The sequence below is a fragment of the Numida meleagris genome, chromosome 2 (genome assembly GCF_002078875.1).
Source record: "Numida meleagris isolate 19003 breed g44 Domestic line chromosome 2, NumMel1.0, whole genome shotgun sequence".
NCBI classification, from domain to species: Eukaryota; Metazoa; Chordata; class Aves; order Galliformes; family Numididae; genus Numida; species Numida meleagris.
In genome coordinates this window covers 120,038,962-120,059,723 of record NC_034410.1, presented here as the reverse complement: position 1 = coordinate 120,059,723, position 20,762 = coordinate 120,038,962, and the positions used below count along the sequence as shown (strand labels likewise).

General features: G+C 38.7%; 2 protein-coding genes across 4 annotated transcripts; both read left to right on the top strand.

Annotated features, from left to right (window-relative positions):
* ZFAND1 (zinc finger AN1-type containing 1) lies at positions 351 to 6,093 on the top strand. Of its 2 annotated transcripts, XM_021388093.1 has the most exons (8): positions 351 to 489; positions 1,128 to 1,170; positions 1,873 to 1,912; positions 2,248 to 2,375; positions 2,464 to 2,555; positions 3,368 to 3,492; positions 5,236 to 5,391; positions 5,505 to 6,093. In XM_021388093.1, exons 1-8 carry the CDS (start codon positions 435 to 437, stop codon positions 5,673 to 5,675), a joined length of 810 nt encoding a protein of 269 aa, XP_021243768.1. In that variant the 5' UTR covers positions 351 to 434; the 3' UTR covers positions 5,676 to 6,093. The 2 variants fall into 2 exon arrangements, with proteins under 2 accessions (XP_021243768.1, XP_021243769.1); XM_021388094.1 differs by lacking the exon at positions 2,248 to 2,375 and having other exon boundaries at positions 401 to 449.
* Positions 8,425 to 20,311, top strand: IMPA1 (inositol monophosphatase 1). Of its 2 annotated transcripts, none has more exons than XM_021387979.1 (9): positions 8,425 to 8,543; positions 10,086 to 10,167; positions 11,259 to 11,392; positions 13,224 to 13,328; positions 14,358 to 14,403; positions 14,545 to 14,653; positions 15,396 to 15,504; positions 17,860 to 18,011; positions 18,400 to 20,311. In XM_021387979.1, the coding sequence occupies exons 1-9, from the start codon at positions 8,467 to 8,469 to the stop codon at positions 18,516 to 18,518; spliced, it is 933 nt and encodes a 310-aa protein (XP_021243654.1). In that variant the 5' UTR covers positions 8,425 to 8,466; the 3' UTR covers positions 18,519 to 20,311. The 2 variants fall into 2 exon arrangements, with proteins under 2 accessions (XP_021243654.1, XP_021243655.1); XM_021387980.1 differs by lacking the exon at positions 8,425 to 8,543 and adding an exon at positions 8,802 to 9,054.

Here is a 20,762-nt window from a genome sequence, read left to right as displayed (position 1 = left end):
AACCACAGCAGTGGTTAGTTAATTAAGAGCGCAAGAAGAATCTTGGGAGCTTGTCATCTCCCTTTCCCTTCCTCTGTCTCCTGGAATATGCACTGTTCTGCATCTGATACAACTCAAAAGAAAAGAAGAGACAGAGCACAAGGCACCTTTTCCCCCAGTAGCAGCAGGCGGACAGCCCAGTGCCACCTGAGGGACGCTCACTGAGCAGCAGTACGGAGAAAAAACCACGCGAAGTAACGCCACCGCCCGGCAGGTGCCGGGCCACTCCGCCTCAGGGCAGGGAGAGCCGCATATCTGCATACGTACTCCCGCCCTTTCTCATCCTTCTCCTCCTCCTCAGCAGCCCGACAGCGTTTGCGCGCTCTGTTCTTTCAGCTCCCCGCCCCGTTCCTTCAGCTCCCCGCCCCTTCCGCCTGTGGCGGCGCGTGAGGAAAATGGCGGAGCTGGAGGTGGGGCAGCACTGCGGGGTGCCGGACTGTCGGCAGCTGGGTGAGCAGCGGCGGGGCGCCGCGCGGCTCTGTGGGGCTACGGGGCGGGAGCTCCCTGACAGGACCTCTTCCGTGCTGGTGCAGGACTACTGTTGTTATTGTTCTGTTTTTCCACTCTTCACTCTTCGTTGATTTCAGGAAATGGTGCTTATAGAAAGGTAACCAGAAGGCGGCGGATCTCACCTGAAGGGTGGGAAGACTCAGCGATGGCCCGAGCGGGCATTAGCACCAGCATTCTGTGCACAGCATTTTGAGAGTCTCAGAATAAATTAATTGTTCAGTATAAGTGCTGAGTGTTTGTTTGATGGCTAGTGGAGTGTTCTAGTTTCAAAGTTTGATATTAGGGAAAAAGGAAAACATTTCTTTAGAAGTAGAAAGCATCATTACAGAGCATATATACATACAATTTACCTTCTCAGATCTTTTTTCTGTAGTGCTAACTAGAGGAGTTAGTAGTAGAACTGTGCCACAAAAGCCGCTTTTGAGTATTGTGTAAATGCAATCGTTAAGTGTCCTTGTGAAGATACCTACCCCGTGATGCAAGTAAGCAAAAGTTAAACATTTTAAAATGAAAATAAAAATTATTAGGAGAAAAAAAAACATGTTGTTTAACTGAAAATGAATCTCCCTTTCTTTCAGATTTTCTCCCCTTTGTATGTGATGGCTGTTCAGGTGTTTTTTGGTAAGTTTTCCTGTAAGATCTTAGTGTGGCAATTGTAGACCTAAATGTTTTATGAATATGCAGTAACTCAAGTTAGATACGTTTAGTTAAAGTAATTTTTTTCATGGCCTGTTCTCCTAAGCAGCTGTTGTAGAGATTTGAAATCAGAAGGAGTGTCTGTAGAATGTGGTTAACTATTATGGAAGGCATGAGGCCTTGGTTTGTACTGATGTTGGTATTTGTCTTATGTCGAAAAAATGTCTAAATTTCTTCCAGGGTCTCAAATCAGAGCCTGCTCTTTGATTTACACTTCAAATTAGCTGTATTAAGTTGAGGGCAGATCTAAAATTTCAATTTAAAATTGTAGGTGCTTTCAGGGCATTTCTGCTATTGTGGAGAGTGATCCAAAATCCATAAATGCAGTCAAATTCCAGTTGCTTTGAGCTGAATTCTTAAGCATGCTAATGATCTTACTGTCTTGAAATAATTTATTAACTTTGGGCATAAGTCCCAAGAGATAAATAACTGTTGTGGTTTAACTTGTCAGGAAGCTAAGCACCACACAGTCGTTCGCTTGTTGGAATAAATTTTGAGAATTTAATTGAAGCGTTGCTGTGATAAAACTTGTCAGATTGTACTTAAAACACTTAAGTGTTTCTGTGTGCAGTTTTCTTCTCTTGAAATGATGATAATGTTGTGATATTTTCTTCTTTTGCCACTGAGCCTTCAGCACAGGAGCCGGGATGCTCATCGATGTTCTGAGGTAATCTAATAATATATGACTACCTTAAAATTCTGTGTAACTGATCTAGGTATTTTCAGATTAGACATATATGCATAGCATATAACTGTGAATTATTAAACTGAGAATGGTTGATAAGTTTAAAAAATTAATGTACGTTTTCTCTGCTTTTCAGAATTAAGTTTGATTAGGAGGATGGTTCTTTTTCTAACAGCTAAATTAATGAAATTAAGAGAGAATTGCTGAACTGGTTTCACCTAGAAAACAGAGAGCAGGCACAGACCTTTTGAGTAACCAGGGTGGTGACTTGTCTGTAGTATGTTTATTTACACAGAATGTTTTGTACTGATGCTTAGGTGAATATAAGAAACAATTCTGTGAAACCAGATCAGCACAAATCTTACTTGTGCTCATATAAGGACTGCCACACAAAGGAACTTGTGCCAGTTTTATGTCCCTACTGTGAAAAACATTTTTGCCTGAGGTGAGTAGAACAGAGCGTTTAAACATAAATGCTTGTTCATTAGTGTATGAGGTAAAAATTAATGCAAGTTTTTAACTTTGTTTTATAGACATCGGCATCAGTCAGATCATGAGTGTGAGAAACTGGACGCACCAAAACCTCGAATGGCTGCTACTCAGCAGCTAGTTAAAGATATTATAGGCAAGTACAGTGGAATATATATATGTATACTACAGTTCCCTTCAGAAGGCTTGTGACCTCTAATGGTCTAGGCTTGACTAAAAGAAGGCAAGGATGGATGGGAGTTCCTTGTTTAAATAGTCTTAAACTCACCTGTCAGCATGTAAGTGTGTTCACTGAGACTACAAAAAGAAAAGAGTAGCATATATCTAGAAATAAAATCTTTGACAGTTGAGAGGAGACTCAAGTTTCTTTCAGAATTACTGCATTGTTCTAATTAAAGTACTACAGTGTAATTAATTTTAGTTAGCCATTTATCTTTGCATATTATTTTATACACAGATAATGTAGTCATATTGTGTGCATACACTCGTCTGCTGGGATTATACCTATGCAATCAAGGTGGCAAAAAAAAAGGCTACAGTACAATTTTTGTAGCTTTTACACAAGATCTGGTGCAGAAAAGAGAATAGAAAGTACTGCTTAACTAGCCCATGGGTGTTACATGTAGAAAGGAGAACCTAAACCTGTTGCCATATGAATGCTGTCATCACCATAGCTATAGAAGCATTGGAATTTGCATCTCTTCAGTTTTTGCAGTTTGTGTTTACCTGGTTCTTTTGCTGATCTGCCTTTCCACTCAGGAGTTCTGTTACATCACAAATATCTTTGAATAGGAGTATGTAATATCTTGCACTCAGGAGGACATGTAAGGAGTTGACAACTTAAAGAGATACAGTAAGGCTTATAGTATGGAGATACAACATAAGCTTATTCCAAGATATGTGAATGAGAAAATTGACTCATACTAACAGGAATAATATTGTTCTCAGAGTCTAAAAAAAGTGAAGAAGTAAAAAGCAAAAAACGTAAAGGAGCAAGAAACAGTGAAACAGCAGCAAAAGTGGCATTAATGAAACTGAAAATGCATGCATGTGGTGACAAGTCCTTGCCTCAGGTCAGTCATACTTGCTTTTGGTAATTGACTTCTCTAAGGAAATGATATGTTTTCTAAATTTCTTGTTCTTCTAGGTCCCTCCATTTGTTTTTGAATTTAATTCTCCAAGGCCACAGTCATTTACACACAGATTTCAGCTTGGCATCGAGAAGCTGTCTCACTGATCCCATGTCTTTTGTAAGGGGTCTGTGTAGAGCTTAGAGCAGTCAGGTCCTTCAACAGAATTGTGTTGAGCATGCCAAGTTTAGGCCTCTGATATTGGATTTATAATAGTGAAAACATTCAATGTGATAATTAGGTGTGTTTAATTATTGTTTTTAAAACAACTGCAGCTATTCAGTTATTGAGTCCTCTAATGAATTTATTTTTTCTGTACTTCATCATGCTTAAAACTGGATAATTCTGCTCATAGCAGAAGACTATTACGAAGACCTGCTTGTAACACTCCTCACAGTGCCACTTTAAGAAATATTTGCTGAAGAGAGAGTGATTAATTTCAAATATTATGGGACATAATTTTAAAAAGTCTGCCATCGGTAGTTATAAGAAAATTTTTAAAAGTCGCCTCCTATTTCAGAGCTAGTAAGGTCTAACAAGTGTAACACAAATTACTGTATGCTAGTTTCTCTCATTTTTAATTGTCTTATTTGGATATTAATTCTCCAACCATCTAGAATAACGATAATTTTAAGACTGATAAATGAACTCCAGCTTCTCTATTTAATTTGCCTCCTAGACTCCTAGATATCATTTTTTACTCCTCTCTACTGCCCAGCTTGTTCCAGTTTGACAGATTTTTTTAATATGAAGTTTCTCAAATTCTTCTTAGGCATATTAATTCTCTCGTCACTATATAGTGAAGTTGTAGGTGTTCAAAACTTGACTGAATCTGACTTGATGCCACCTGATCAGTTATTGTGGTTAGGCTCAGCTTTAATTTTGCCTTGCTTTGAGGATGGTTTGCACCATGTGACCCCAGTGGTCCTTTCTGACTTCTCACTCTAAGATCAGGAAAAACCAGACTATCTTAGAAATACCTTTTCTCTCTTGATAGGGCAGAGGTCAGTTTTCTGCAGATAATTGCTTCTTTTGGGTACTCCTTTCAAGACTGACCAGCTCAAAACAGGAGGGCCATGTGGCAATGTAGTGTTAGTTATCGCGTCCTTGTTTGACTGATATTCTCTTGGATATGGCACAGAAATTCCGGGAGGTGTATTCCATAGTTAGGGCTGCAGCAGTAGAATGAGCAGTTTTGTGAATTATGTTGCAGTGAGCTGTGGGACACTGCCTCGTCATCCTTAGAGCTGGAGGAGGAACTGGAGGAAGGTGCTAGGACGCTGATAGAAGCTAAGTTATGTTAGTGTGTGTTTGTAATAAGAGGGCTGTGTTAGCTGTTCCACAAGCTGTAGTCATTTACATTTTAGAAAGATTCAAGTCCTGCTTCCGTTTCCCCTTTGTAGTATTCCTGGGTGTTACAGATTTTTTGTGAGGAAAATGCACAGGTTGAAAATCATACTAAGTTTTATGAACACAGCTGGGAGGAGGATAGTTCCATGTTTTTTTTTTTTTCTAGGGAAGGCTTAAATCCTTGGAAATAAGACTTCTGTCTTGTTTGACAGTGTCTGGCTTGGATTCATAAAGGACAGACTCAACTCATGAATACATCAATGCATATGTCTGCAATTATGTTTGTCTTTTCTGATTTTATTTTTTATCTTTTACATTTATAACATGTTTTTCTAGACAGAAAGAATTTACTTTCAAGTACTTTTACCAAAGGGAAACAAAGAGAAAAGCAAGCCTATGTTCTTTTGCAGTAAGTGGAGTATTGGCAAAGTAGTAGATTATGCAGCTTCCTTAGCAAGCCTTAAAAATGACAACAACAAATCAACAGCACAGGTAAATCAGTAATAATCATTTTTTTTACCCTTCCCTCCCTCTCTCCCTAGCCACCGTTCTTTTTGCATCTTGGGCAAATTTTGATGTCAATTTCTGTGTTATTTTTCTTGTAGAAATTGAGGTTATGCCATACTGCTTCTGGAGAAGCCTTGCCATTTGAGCACACGTTGGAAAAATGGCTATCTGATGAAGATTATCCATTATTCAATGGTGGAAATATAATTCTGGAGTATCTTGATAATGATGTTTTATTTATAGAAGATATGGAGTCATACTTAAGTTAGTAACTAATTGCAAACAAAACAACAAAAGAGTTTCTAGAAATGTGGTATTCAAATCAAGACCAGTTTCTTCTTCATAGAATGGCTTGAGTTGGAAAGGACCTTAAAGATCATCTAGTTCAAACCCTCCAGCCATTGGCAGGGTTGCCACCATTAAATCTCTGTATGTATATGTGAGAATCTGTTCTCACCTCTTGAAGACTCAGTTTCCATGAATTCTTCAGTTGCAGAATTGGCAGAACTATGTCCTAAAAGGATAACTAATTGTTACAGTAACTCATACTACAGATACTAGCTAAAATAAATTCTTGCTTTATTGACATTTTACAGCTAAATAATGTTTTCCTAAATGTTATATGTATTTATTTTTGTGTAAATGATGGGGAAAGTATGTATTAAAATGTAAACGTGCGGTGTGTCAGTTCTGTGAAGGAAAAGAACGTGTTACACTCTTGCAGCATGTTTTCTGCATCTACAGGAACAGATTTCACATTGTTTGGAATGCAGCATTGGAATGCTGCCCATGCTCCAGATCTGCATTTTCTTAAAGTTGTTGGAAACTTGGAGAAATCAGTGGGATTCTCTTTGTAGGAAAAAGCAGCTTGGTCCTCAGTGGCTGAATATTTTTAAAATCTTTGGTTCATGGCAGTGAAATGTTACGTGACTCCGCTTTCCCCCCACCTCTCTCTGCAGCTGCATGTCATCTCTCTTTCTGGCATAAAAGGAGTAGTTCTCCTTTTCTCTTGCTATTTCTTTTCTCCCTTTTCTTTGCACATCCCTTCATGTGCCACCTGCAAGTGAAGCACATGGCTTACACGACCATTTTACCACCTCCCCAACATAGACCTATGTGGATAAGAAGGCTGAGCAGAGGTGCATGCCAGAAGTGCCTGCACACAGCCTCTTCAGAAGTTTTATTTACTTCATAATACAGATTTTTTTCAGTGCATGTAACTGCAGGCAAAATAATGATAATAAAATTTACTGGAGCTAGGGCGAACATAGACTAGGGGAAGTAGAAGTAAATCTTTGGGGAGATCTCAAAAGTTTTGTAAGGAAGGTTGCTTTTACCAAGCGCTAGTTATTGCTAAGAGCTAGCAGCCTGTAAATGACAGTACAAATAGAGAAGTCACAGTTGATAAAAATTTTACATTCGCTTTCATCTTATTCCAAGACTGTCTGGGATAAGATGCAGAAGTTCATCCCGCTCAGTTTTCAGAAAGAGAACCAAAAACCAATGAAGCCAGGCTGACAGACAAATAGCTGTCCTAATGATGGTGTTCCTGTGTAGAGTCTAGAAGCAAAAGCTGAAACTTTCACTGAGCTGTGGTATCTTGCTTGGGATAGAATTGCTCAGATGATAGCTGTTAGACTCTGGCTTCTTGTTTGTTATTTCTCTGTGTGATAGTTTTAGAAAATGGATGAGGTCAAGGCTTTGCAAATGTTTTACCTCTAAGGGTGCTGCAGGTTCCAGCTCCTGCCCTTGTGCTGCTTCACACAAAATCTCCTTTCACGTGTTGGTATAGAGGTACAGAGCAAAGTTTGGGAAAACCTGAGTTTATGTCAAAAACTCAACTTTCCTTAGGTATGTGACCTGTGAACCAGCTGGGCAGTGCCAAAGCAAACAAGAAATACTACGTTGAGCTGAGAAAGCCTACAGCCATCTCTCAAACTTATTTTCATCAGTTTCTCTTTGTGTGTCTTTTAGAAAGAGAGAAATGTATGTGACCTGTAGTGTGTTATCTGCCTGGTCTGAAGATGTTTACCAGCAGATCTCTTATCTTGCTTACCAGGTGTCACAACAAAAGCCAAACCGCAGCCAGGGTGCTTCTCTGAGTTGGCACTATGTTTTTTTTAGTATAACCTTGCAGAAAACGATGTGCAAAATAATCATGCAGAAAAAGTATCTGTACTGTCCTTTACAGATGGACAAATACTGCTTAAGGTCTCTATGATTCTGCCTGTTTACAAAATTGGAAAGATGAAGCGTGGAAGGGTGTGGTGACTCAACCTCCTGGCACCGCTGGGAATGGACCCATCTTCATTGGGAATAAAGGAAAAGGTGAAACCTGCCCTGCAGAAGCACGCAGCTGTGGGTTGGGGTGCCACTGGGAGCAGGGCGAGGCTGCTGCCTTTGGTGCTGGAGACAAGTTGTGGTCATTCTAAACCACAAAGCACGTTACAGCCCTTCTCCTCACTGTGTGCTGTAGATCAACATCTTACATACGAGAGTAAACTACATTAATTGTCATTTGTAAACACAAAATGCATCAGTGATTTTATCCTGATGAAGGACACGGGGCCAGATTTCAGAGAACAAGGCTGTGTTCTGGCAACCTTACAAAGGAAAGCCGTGACTTTTGTTTCCTCTATGTCACTTTAATTATAGTAACCTCAAAAATGCAGCTTTTTATTTTTTGTTTTCAAAAATCTATCTGGATTGTATGGACTTTTCTGGAAATTTACTGTATGTTTAAAATCAAAACCAGTGGTCTCTCAGGTTGCTGGTTTGGTATTATCGATTACCAGATCTGATGGGTGTGGAGGTGGGGGGCGGGGGTGGGAAGTGTGGGGGAAAAGAAGACTGTTGCACAGTTGGTCAAAGCTTTTAGAGAAAAATCAAGGCAGGTGACTTGAACTGACAAAACACTCTTCCACTTCGCGGGCACTGCGCACCTCCGCACGCTCTGTTGGGTGAGCAAGGAACAGCCGGCAACAGGCCCCGCTCCCCACTGCGCATGCGCGGCAGAACCCGGCGCCGGCCGTGTAGGGGCGTAGCTAATGCCTCCGGCGCATGCGTAGTGCCGCCGGGGTTGAGCGCTCGCTCAGAGCGGCGGCGGTGGTTAACGGAGCTGGGGGCTGTGAGATCAGGTGAGGCGGCATTCTCCTCAGTCGCCATTTCGAGATGCGCTGCTGCCCTCGCTGTCCTTTTCTTGTGTAGAGCGGGGGCTGCTCGCGACGGGGTCCGCCTTTCGACCGGACGGGACCGTTCGGAGCCCCGGGCGCCCTGTATGACGGCTGGGTCCCGGTGGCCTGTGCTGTGCTGGGACCGGCGGCTGTGGGCTCCTCCACCCGTACCTCCGCCTTCGGTGCGGGGCTGAGCCTGCGGGGCAGGCCGGCGGCGGGGCGGGAGAGCACCGAGCTGGGAGAAAACGGCTCCGTCCCGTCAACGCGGCTGCTGGTGTTTAACTAGGATTCGTGCGGACTTACTGTTTGGATGGGTTTTTGAATGTAGCTGGTTGCTTTTCCTTTGCTGTGCCGGTGTGCTGGGTGTCTGTGTGCTTAGCGGGACGTTGCTCGGTGTCTCCGGTACGCAGCCCAGTGCCCCAGCGTCTTACTTGTATTATCTGACTGGCCCTGTGCTTAGAGGGCTCTGTGATCGGTAGGTTATGAACACAACCATCGGCATGTTGCGTTTTGTAAAAATGGGGTTTCTTTTGGTAATCTCTAGCTGTTAGGACCAGGACCTAGACAGGGGCAGTTAGATCGGGGTACTTAGGCTGGGGATGGGTCACGGTGATTGCATAAGGTTTTTTTTTAAAGAGCACTTATCCTTATAAATCTACAAGTATTTCAAATCTGTTGTCTTGGTTATCATGTCTCAAAGGTGGAACCACTTATATAGGAAGTACATGGTAGGCTTCTGAAAGGGCTGTGACTCAGAAATGAGACAAACCTCCAGGGTTTGGAATATAACTATGGCATTGAATGAACGCATGGCCTGCTGTGGGTGTTGCAGACAAAGTGTAGGATATGCCAATTGGTATTTCACATAGATGTGCATACAGAGTGAGGTATTGGTAGCTTGGATTGCTTCTTAATACTTAAGTCTGTAAAATACACTTTTAAGTGACTGTAGGATCTTGTACTTTTCTCATGTAGAATCAAAACCACTTCATGTCTGGAACAGATCCCTGGAGCAAAGAGTGACAGAATAAACAACAAATTAAGACATTCATGTTAAATTAAACCATACTTAAAACTAGACTAAGCTTTATGTCAACAGTCTTCTGTAGTAAATTATAGTGAAGATTTTACAGCTTCTAAGCAAACAGGCCCTGAGCTGTACACTGTTCATTTGTAAGCACACTATTGCTTTTCAGAGCCCTTGTGTACTTTGAGGTCACTGTCTAAATGTAGAATTGCATATATGTTTGTGTCTTTCAACACTGAGGATTTGTACTTGTTACTGTTTTTATGTTACGCCTTATTGATAGTCACAAAACGTGAAAATAATCTGGTAACCTCAACAAAGCATTTAATACATTTGAAATTTTTCCTGAGTAAAAGATAATACAGATTTCTGTATTCCAGTTAGGAGGAAACACTGCAGTCTGAACAGGAAGAGTGAAAAATTAGAATTTATAAAAGGTAACCATAATCATTTCTTGTGTTAATATATCCTTTTGGTAGGTTGTACGTCAAAGAAAACATGGCAGATCCTTGGCAAGAATGTATGGATTATGCAGTTACGTTAGCAAAGAAGGCTGGGGAAGTAAGTATAAAGCCTTTCATAACTTTACTTATTGAGGCTGGTATGTTTGTTGCTTTTGAATGAACTTTGGTGTTGGATATTCTTCTGAGGAGTATTAAAAATAAAAAGGAATTAGCAAAGTAGTTAAATAACTGTTTCAAGATTGGAGTGTCTTTCAGCTTGGTTAATGTAAGAGAACAACTTCGCATCTTTCTTGGAATGACAGTCTAATGAAAACCAAGGAATATCTTTTGTTCCTTAAATTTCACTTCAAAAATATTTCTGAATAATGGTAAATAAAGGGAATATCTGATTTGTTCCCTTAAATTTGTTTCCCTTATTTTTTGCTCCTGAAAACTGTTGACTGTCTTTCTTTTGAACACTGTTAGTCAGCGTTACTCCATGACTTCTTGTTGGCACACGGTACCATATTGTAAATAAGAAATATCTCTCACAGTGTCAGTACTTTAAACTTTTGTGATCTAAGATCTCTTGAAAGAGCTCGTCTGTCACAGCAGAGCCTCATTGTAGGAGCTGTTAATGAAGGTTCATCTATTTGCAGTAGTTCTTCTTGGTACATCTGTTTGTAGCTAGAGAAAATGGCACATGTGCTAATGCTGTCCCTGGAGCTGCAAAATGGCAGAACATTGTCCCTGCAACAACCTCATTACAATCTTCCCTGAAAAAAACTTTCTGAGTAAAGTATCTGGGCTGTGAGGCATGGATACTTATTCAAGCTGATTCCATCCGTTTTGAGATCATAATGTAAGATCTGGCTAAAAATGCATCACGTAAGCTCAATCCTAAATATCTCTGTGGTATTTAAACTTATAAATTTAGTACTTCTAACAAAACGGAGTTCTGTGTCATGTTTCATTTTCAAGGTCATGTAGAAGTTTGTGCTGAGTAGGGACTGGAGAAAGATGTAGGGGTGAGCCCCTGCAATTAAATTGAGATTTTGCCACTGATTGTCTTTCTGTTATGTATGTACAGTGTAGAAAATCACATTAAAAATAATGCCCAGTGATGCTCAGATTCTTGAGAAAATTATTTTTTTCCATGCTATTAATGAAGAAAGCTTTTTTTCCCCCCCCCCCCTCTTTTGTTAACAGATAATCCGTGGAGCACTCAAAGAAGAAAAATCCATTATGGTTAAAAGTTCACCAGTTGATCTAGTGACTGAAACTGATCAAAAAGTAGAAAACTTCATTATCTCATTGATAAAAGAAAAGTATCCTTCTCACAGGTATAGTTCCTAATCAATTCAATTTGGATAGAAGGGAAGGGGTGACAAAATGAGAAGTTTGATTTCACTTGGTAAAATTCTGTTATGACTGTCTGTTGGAAAGCTGCAGAAATCTCTCATAGCTTTAGTATATTGTTTCATTGTGCTAGTTTTTCCCAAATGCTTTGAAATTAATTACTTGCTAATTTTGTTATCAACTTAATAGAGCTGTAGTAGTAACAAAACATAGTATCCATGGAGTTCAGTGACACAAAATTACCTTTGGTCAAGGCTCATACTGAAAATCACTTCAGTCTGAGGCACCTGTATGTCAGTAAGTTCTTGGTCATTTGTGTTGGAGCATCACGAGTGGCTCCAAGATAACTGGATCCCAAATGTCTTGTGTACTGCTGGCTGTTTGAACTAGCATCTCTTTGCTGCCTAAGCTGGATGGCTGCCGTGGTAATGAGAGTGCCTTTGGCAAATCTCACACTGTGTAAGAACCTTGAAAGTAGACTGACTTTTCTGATAATGGATAACTGAAAGTTTGTTACACAGAATAGTGATTTCCTTATGTATTTGTATAAAAAGAAATTTCTTCTTGAAGGGTAGGTTGTATTAACTTGCTGTCTTTCCAATTTTGACACAAGGCTCAAGTTTAGTACAGTTTTATAAAGGAGATTTGCTAAATTTTCTTGCATTTTCTTGGAGATTTTCTTATCATAGCAATATATGTAGAACTTAATAAATATGCATAGAAGAACTCAAGTGATGCAAAATGTCAGTAACCTAGCCAAATCAATGTAAGCATCCAGACATAAATAATGACCTTGGAAGAAAGAAGTTTCTGGCATTGATAAACAGTTTAGAATATTTTAACTTTGATATCAGGTAATTTATATCTTCTTGGATGCATTTCTGTTGAATTTATTTCTCGTGAATTTCTCATTTACCTAAAGTAACTCTTCAGTCTCTCCCTTCTTGAAGATCTGCTTTTTGGAAACGTGCTGTTTCTTTCTGAGCAGTCATCATCACTTCTCTAGTTGCACATAAGTGCAGGAATTTGATGCATGCTTTTCATAGGCTGTTTATTTTATCACGTATTACTCAATGTGCAAAAGGCATAGAAGAGAATTCTACCTGCTTACACTGACCCTAATAATTGTGCAGTTCAAAACAAATATTTTCAAAAAAAAGATGCTGAAACTTGGGTTCTTGTAGTACAGCCACGTGTCCCTTGGTTTAGTAGAATGCCTGATCACACACACTTTGCCCCATCTTTCAGGAGTGGCTCTGATTTGGATTTCATCCCTTTACCAAGCTCCTTTTTTTTTTTCAGAACGCTTGTAAAATGAATGCAGTTGTGAGTCTTAACAATTTTGCCATATCTGAGTTAAGCGTTAACTAACTTTACAGTTACTGCAGTGGTCTAACCACATGAGTATTACCATAAAAGCTTTCTTCAGTTAAAATGCAGGCAGCAAGCAATGCTTTATAGTACAAATAAACTGAAATGTATAAGTAGATAAAAGTACTCTAGCCAATTTTGATGATGGTGTTACTGTTTAAAATGAAAACTTCAGTGTTTATAGAATGCTAAATTCCAGTAAGGGATATGAAAAGAACATTTTTTTTTCCCCATGATTTGTGCTATTTTCTGACATTATGAATTTCAGCACAAGCTTGGTCAGGTGCAGTTGGTTCTTTTCAGCTTTTCTAACTTTTTACATATGATTACTGATGGTATGAAAAGCTATATCTCGCTTCAAGAATTTTAGTTTCTAGGACAGTATTGTAATTCAGGACTTGTAAACAATTTCTTTGTATCTTTTAAATGTGTTTCCTACTGCAGCTTTATTGGAGAAGAATCCGTTGCAGCTGGAGAGGGCAGCATTTTGACAGATAACCCCACATGGATTATAGACCCTATTGATGGAACTACCAACTTTGTACACAGGTTCACCTTTCACTTTTTGTGTTAGCAACTTCAACTGATTAACCTTTTTCTTTCTGCAATTCCTGGAAAGTACGGCTTTTTGCCTTCTAAACTACTCTAAAAGAGATATTGTTGCTAGTTACAAACTGTTGAAATTCAGTGAGAGACATTGGATTATTTTTATTGTTATTGTAGTATTTCTGTAACTTTCATAGTAGTCTTGCCATAACCAAGAGCATATATTCCTTCAAAGGCTTTTACTCTGTGGCAGAGGTCAGCAGCCTTGAAAAGCATCAGGAGTCAGAATTAGGAGCTGCACCTTCAGAGAGGTTTTGCTGAAAGGCCATAGCGGCTCCGAGCACTGATTTCCAGAAGCTTTCAAATTGTAGGAGCTCCTACAATGAAAGATAACAAAATCATTGCTAGTGAACGCCTAGTGTGTGTTCTGCGTGTTGAGAAGGGGACCTTCAGCGTAACGATGGCTGACTGTTCCCTCAGCTTTGAAACATAGTTTGACCCTGCTGAGCTTTTTTGAATGTTCTTAAATCCCATTTTCAAATGACTGTTACTGTGTGGGCCACAGCTTTAAATAGCTGCTGTATCCTGATAATTAACATGTATTAAAAGCCACGAGAAAAGAACATGTTCTGCTGAATTTACTGACTTAATTCTGTAAGGAGGGTGGGGGAGATGACTAACTTCTTCTAATGAGGGCATTTTGGCCAGACCATTTGTTCTTCTGAGAAAGGTTGGTGGTACGGAGGCCTGCTTGTATTCTTTGACTATAAAAGTGACAGTCCCCAAGCCCGAATGTAACATTCTTAGCTTCAGTGGGTGGAAAAGTTTGTATTTGCAATGGTAAATGGTGTTGTTGGGTCTATTGTCATAGTAAATGGTGCAAATTCCAGAAAAAGTATTATTTCCTATATACTCAGTGTTTCTTTTTTAAATATAAATTGCGTATGAGTGAATGTTGATTTTTGTTAAGCATGAGCGTGGTAACAAAAGAAGTTTGGTATCTTCACATTAGTGAAATGTTTTGTTTTGTAGGTTTCCATTTGTGGCAGTTTCAATTGGCTTTGTTGTAAACAAAAAGGTATACTTTTCATTACTTAATATCTAATCAACCAAAACCAATCAATTTCTTGTTGCTTGTTATTATTAAGACTTATATTGTCACAGTAAATAGAAAGGAAAAAAAACAGAAGCCTCAAGGTATTTTTACTTTTCCTTGCAGATGGAGTTTGGAATTGTGTATAGTTGTGTTGAAGACAAGATGTATACTGCCAGAAAAGGAAAAGGTGCATTTTGCAATGGTCAGAAACTTCAAGTATCAGGCCAAGAAGGTAAGTGGAATGGAATAGCTTTTTAATTAATTGCATTTCTTATGGAAGTGGTACATCAACACTTTTGGACTTGGGTGTATTCCAGTTTCTTAGCACACTGTTTTGCTTATAAACACAGGCTTTTTGGCCATGAATTATTCAGATTTGAGAAACAGTTATGTCCTCTTTGGTAAGAGATCACATAACATGCTTGTGATCTTTTCACAATCAACACCCAGCAGCTGAATTTCTTATTCCTTGTGCATCTGTGTGTTGTTTTTTTTTAAATTTCATTCCCTGTATGTCTGTCATCCCTCTGTTTGTTCTTTAGAAACCATAACAAATCTATTAACAATTCAACTTTGTCCAGCTGTGAACTTTGTCCAGGGTTTAGATCACTATCGCTCTTTTATACTTGCCTGTCCTATGTAAAATAAAATCCTCACTTAAAGTGGAGGGCCTTTAAAGTTCTGAGAACTTCTTTAATTTTTCTAACAATGGTTTCACTTAGTAGTGACATCAATTAAAGCATGAGATGGTTCAATTTTATATATACATTATTTTGTATTGTCCTGCCGTTATCCCTATAAGAAAGGGATTTTTATACATCGAGTATATGTAGAATTAATATTTAAATGACTTTTATTCTTTTTGTGTAAGAAAGCAATGGAGTAAACTCTGCTTGAATTTAACTTGCGTATTAACAGTAATTATTGTAATTACTGTAATTTGTTGGAAAAGTGAGGTTTAATTTCTTTTTCAGACATCACAAAATCCCTTTTAGTAACAGAATTGGGATCAAATCGTGATCCAGAGACTATAAAAATAGTTCTTGCTAACATGGAAAGACTCCTCAGTATTCCTGTTCATGGGTAAGATACTGCTTATTTTTGATTTTTACTTATTTTTTTTACTTATTTTGATTTTTACTGATTGTGTTATATATGATCATTTTTAGGACAGGTCACTTGCATTACATATCGTATTTTAAAAGTGCAGTGAGATGTAAATGTTACTGTGTAGTAGCTCTCTGCAGAGAAACTGTATGTTTTCACTTTTTGAGACTGAGATAAGTAAGAAAACTGTAACAATCAGTAGTATTGAGAATTAAAGCATGTCTGGATTTGTAGGACTAGGAAGTACTGTATTTCCTAAGTCTTTTGTTGTTGTTTTTTTTAAAAAGAAAAGGAAATATGATTTCATGCATTTTTCTGAGAAAGACGTAGAGAAGAAGTGGAGAAGCTGTGTTATATTAAGGCAACTGTTAGAGTTCTTATTTCTGTGTAATAACCAGTCATTTTTATTTTCTAATGAAGAAGACAAAAGTAGATCTTTCTTTCCTCTCTTAGTGCTGTACAAATACTCTTAATTTGACCAAATAATTGACATTACCTACAAACTGTTTTGAGCTCAATGTGTTCCTTGTTTCTTCTCATCTAGGTGACCTGAAACCATGTTTCCACAAACTATTTTCTCTAAGTAAAGGTGGTTTCAGTAGACACACTTCTGTTATTCAGTCTACTCACGTTTCTAATCTAAAAGTAGTTCTAGTTTTATGCTGAGATTCTCAGGGTTCTCATTTGGACGTTTAACACTTAGACAGTTTGTATTTTCAAAAAACCTTCCAATGTCATTAAGGAATATATGCTAAATTATAAGTAAGGAAAACATGAAGTATTTCCTCATTTCAACTTTGGTATGTTATGTGTAAAGAGTACATTGAGCTTGAAGTTGATTTAAGTTGCTTCTTGCTGTAACTTAGCTGCTACCAATTATAACGTAACACAAATTTTACTGATAATTGAAATAAATATTTATACAAGTTACTTACTAATTATATCAACATTTCCAAAAGAAGTTGGAATTTGTAACATAAAGATTTTCATTAAGTTACCCCGACTGTTTTTACACTCTGCAATTCATTTTTTATGATTATTGCTATTGTGTTTTTTTTCAAGCCAGAGATGTTTACTGAGCATCCCTTGAGAAAGGGAAGTAATTGTTTTTTCAGTGCTGATAAGTGTACACTGCATTTGAAGTCTTGTATTCAAAAAGCAAAGTAGAATATCTGTTATTGTTTCATGGGTGGATCACAGAATTGTAGGGGTTGGTAGGGACCTCTGGAGCTCATCTAGTCCAACCCCCTGCTAAAGCGGGTTCCATACAGAAGGTTGCACAGGAAAGCATCCAGGCAGGTTTTGAATATCTCCAGAGAAGGAGACTCCACAACCTCTCTGGGCAGCCTGTTCCAGTGCTCTGTAACCCTCAAAGTAAAGAATTTTTTTTTCTCATGTTCATAGGGAACTTCCTGTGTGTCAACTTGTGCCTGTTGCTTCTTGTCCTGTCACTGGGCACCACTGAAAGGAGCCTGGCCTCATTCACTTGACTCCTGCCCGTTAGATATTTATAAGCGTTGGTAGGATCCCTTGTCAGTCTTCTCCAAGCTGAACAGATCCAGGTCTCTCAGGATTTCCTCCTAAGAGAGATGTTCCAGGACTCTAATCATCTTTGTGGCCCTCTACTGGACTGTCTGTGGAAGTTTTTCATCTTTCTTAAACTGGGGAGCCCAGAACTGGACACAGTACTCCAGATATGGCCTCACCAGGGCAAAGTAGAGGGGCAGGATCCCTTCCCTTGACCTGTTGGCCATGCTCTTTAATGCACCCCAGGATATTGTTGACCCTCTTGGCTACAGGGGCACACTGCTGGCTCATGGCCAATTTTTTGTTCACCAGGACACCCAGGTCTTTCTTTGCAGCGCTCCTCTAACCTGTACTGATGCATGCAGTTACTCCTCCCCAGGTGTAAGACTCTACACTTGCCCTTGTTGAGCCTCATCAGGTTCCTCTCTGCCCAACTCTTCAACCTGTCTAGGTCTCACAGCCTTCTGGTGCGTCAGCCACTCCTCCCAGCTATCTTCCATAGTACTTTATTTTTTTTAGGCGGAGAGGTTATTCAATATTTATTTTCACTGTAAAGCCACTTTTTAAATTGGAATTCATAAATATTATTTCTGGGAATTTGCTATACACACAGAGCTCTTCAAGCTACTTAGAAAAAGTAATTGGGAATGAAGTTACGCGTATTTGTTTCGCTGCAGCATTCCATCTTGTTTGCTCTAGCTGAGTTCATTTTGCACATGATGCTTTTGTGTTCTTCGCCATGTGCATGTACCTTGTGACTTCCTTACAAACTGTTCTTAACTGAAAAACAACTGTCTTCTTTAGGATTAGAGCGGTTGGTACAGCAGCTGTGAACATGTGCCTTGTGGCAGCGGGTGGAGCTGATGCCTATTATGAAATGGGGATTCACTGCTGGGATATGGCAGGGGCTGGAATCATTATTACTGAAGCAGGCGGTGTACTCCTAGATGTATCAGGTAAAAGAGGAAAATGCATGATACTCCTTTGTCATTTTAAATAGCTGAAAATAGAACGCAGGGAGGTTATTACTACTAAACAGAGTTCACATCCAGCTAATGTACAGAGTCAATTGTCTTATAGTTTAAGATCATACTACTTTTTAACCCATTTGGCTGAGCACCAAAAAGACAGACAACTTAAAAAAAAAAAAAAAAAAGCAGTAAGCATATGTTGAGAAGAATTTAAATGTAGTTCATATGCTACATAAACCTACTGAGTTAATTGCATTTTATCCAATGGCAGAACATGGTCCAGAATCATAATATATCCTTTTTTGTTAATGCTCATTTTCTTAACTTTTTTTTTCCAGCTATAAGTATTTAACTTGCTTGCTTTTATTTCTAGGTGGACCATTTGATTTGATGTCTCGGAGAATAATTGCAGCAAGCAGTCAAGCTATTGCAGAGAGAATAGCCAAAGCACTTCAAATAATTCCTCTGAGAAGGGATGATGCAACTCACTGAATACCAAAGCTACACCTTAAACATACAGTTATACAGTGGTTCTCTCTCTCATGTAGTAGCTGTTCTACACCTAGAACCTGATGGAGGGGGAAAAAAAAAAAAAGATGGTATTCTTTCAATACTGGATAGTTTATGGTGTGACTGCAAAGTAGTGTTTTGAGATTGGACCAAGATCTAAGTAAGCTTTTACTGTCAATTATTCTGTTTAGCATTAAAAACACATAGATCTATAAAAGGAAGCAAATACATACAGCTGCTGTTTTGAAGCTTTATACTACGCTGGAAGGCACAGCATAAGACCCTTTGTTTAGTTACACAATAATAAAACAGTATTCACTATCTCAACACCACATAATTGCATTTGACCTTGAACCCCAAAAGCTGAAGGCGGCAATATACTGTTGATCCAGTCTCTAACCTTCTCTCTCATGACTGTTGTTTCTTTCTCAGTGTCATCAGCATATCAATTTCCTTAACTTGTTAGAATTTTTTCTAGAAGCAGTTCACGTGTTTCCAAATGTTTTTTAGTTGCTTGTAGTTCAGGATCTAATTTGAAGCCTTTTTTAGTTACCTGTCTTTGTTTTTGTAGTCATGGTTCTACCTTTCTTACATTAGATAAACACAGTCTGTTCTTTTGCTTTTTATGTGGCCAGTATACTTGCATATTTATTACAGTTTCAAAAATAATAATTACTACACAAGAAAACGTGTTTCTCCCAGGAATAAGTTCTGAGCACACTTCCTATTGACAGATGGACTTGCTCTAAATTAAGATTGAAGTATGACTTAGATTTGTCCTGTCAGTTGGAATCATGAGCTCGTACCAGGTTCTCAATCTTATTCTTGGGAACTAATACCCATTAATCTTGTTTGGGTTCCTCCATGGTGAATTTATTTCAGAACCTAAGGAATAATTAAAGTCTGAGCTGGCAGAAAATAAGTCAGTAGTCCAGGCTTCTTAAGTAATTCTCTGTAAGTTATAAAAGCAATGACTGAGTTCAGGTTTCCATTGTGTTATATTGATTACAAGCACAAAGAAAATATGTTTCTAAACCTAAATGTTTATATATCTAAGAACTACCAGTAATCTAAAGCTTTCTGTTTATAGTTCTACACTTATAAAACTATACTGTTCTTTGCATTTTTGTATTTAAAAGTGTCAGTCTACTGATGAAACAATGAATGCACTTTAAAAAAACCTTAATTTAGATTGGTTTTTAACCTGATTTTTTGCGTCTAAGATTTCCAAAAGAAAGTTGTCTTATGGAGATTGTCCAGTCAAAACACAGCAATGTTTTTGGAAAACCTGACTTCTTGTACTGCTGTCCCAGTATTTCTGTTTTGGAAAATGATCTTCTCTCTTGAAAGTTCCGGCAGATGTCTTATGTAATATGAGCCTTTAGTATCAATTGGGTTTTTTTTTTTGCAGATCTTGCTGAAATGTATTTGAAACTGTATTTAATGCCAAATGATTAACATTAATGAGAGCAGCAACTGCTTGATATTGATAGGTCTTTGTCAAAAAAAAAAAAGTGTTGTCATTTGACATGGATAGGAACTGTTTCCGCATTTCACTGTAACTTTATTGCTGTAAATGATTTGGGATCATTGTTATTTCTTGAGTGTGGCTGTTGTACCATTTCTCTGGCTTTTGTAGAACAAACCTTGCATAACTTGTTTTTAAACTCATTAACTTGTGAAAGAGAGACAGATCTTAAAAAAAAAAAAGAGAATGTGTTCAAAATAAATGGGTCCTGGAGCTGCAGCTGCTTCAGGTGTGCTTCCCTGCTTAATCATAGAATCATTAACTTCAGAAAAAACATCTGACATCACCCAGTGCAGTGGCCCACATACCATCAATGTTGCCCACTAAACTATGTCCCTTAGTACTGCGTCTGCCCTTTCCTTAAACACCACCAGGTATGGTGACACCACTACTTTCCTGGGCCATCTCTTCCAATGTCTAACCCCTGCCTCTGAGGGGAAAAAAATATATTCATTGTAGTGCAATGCTGGGACCCAACAAGCTGGATCTGTGGTCTCTGAGTTGAAAACTTTCTCATCTTGGCCTCTGACACACATACATCATAAACTGTTATGCCTCTGCAGAAATGGGGCTGTGTATACACCTGCACTGTGTTCTTAGAGAAAGTACTTCAACAGCTTCCCGTGAGATCATAGTATGCTAATTATGTCAGTCCTCAGAACTCAAATCTTAGAGATCAATTTCCTGTTTCAGTGGCC

What these genes read in the sequence shown, in the direction of transcription:
- IMPA1 (XM_021387979.1), top strand. Translation starts at nt 8,467, where the DNA reads ATGCGTAGTGCCGCCGGGGTTGAGCGCTCGCTCAGAGCGGCGGCGGTG. An exon ending in GCTGGGGGCTGTGAGATCAG is followed by an intron (nt 8,544 to 10,085) that starts GTGAGGCGGCAT and finishes TCCTTTTGGTAG; the next exon opens with GTTGTACGTCAAAGAAAACA. An exon ending in CTCAGTATTCCTGTTCATGG is followed by an intron (nt 15,505 to 17,859) that starts GTAAGATACTGC and finishes TGTCTTCTTTAG; the next exon opens with GATTAGAGCGGTTGGTACAG.
- ZFAND1 (XM_021388093.1), top strand. Translation starts at nt 435, where the DNA reads ATGGCGGAGCTGGAGGTGGGGCAGCACTGCGGGGTGCCGGACTGTCGG. An exon ending in GGCTGTTCAGGTGTTTTTTG is followed by an intron (nt 1,171 to 1,872) that starts GTAAGTTTTCCT and finishes TTTGCCACTGAG; the next exon opens with CCTTCAGCACAGGAGCCGGG. An exon ending in ATGCTCATCGATGTTCTGAG is followed by an intron (nt 1,913 to 2,247) that starts GTAATCTAATAA and finishes ACTGATGCTTAG; the next exon opens with GTGAATATAAGAAACAATTC.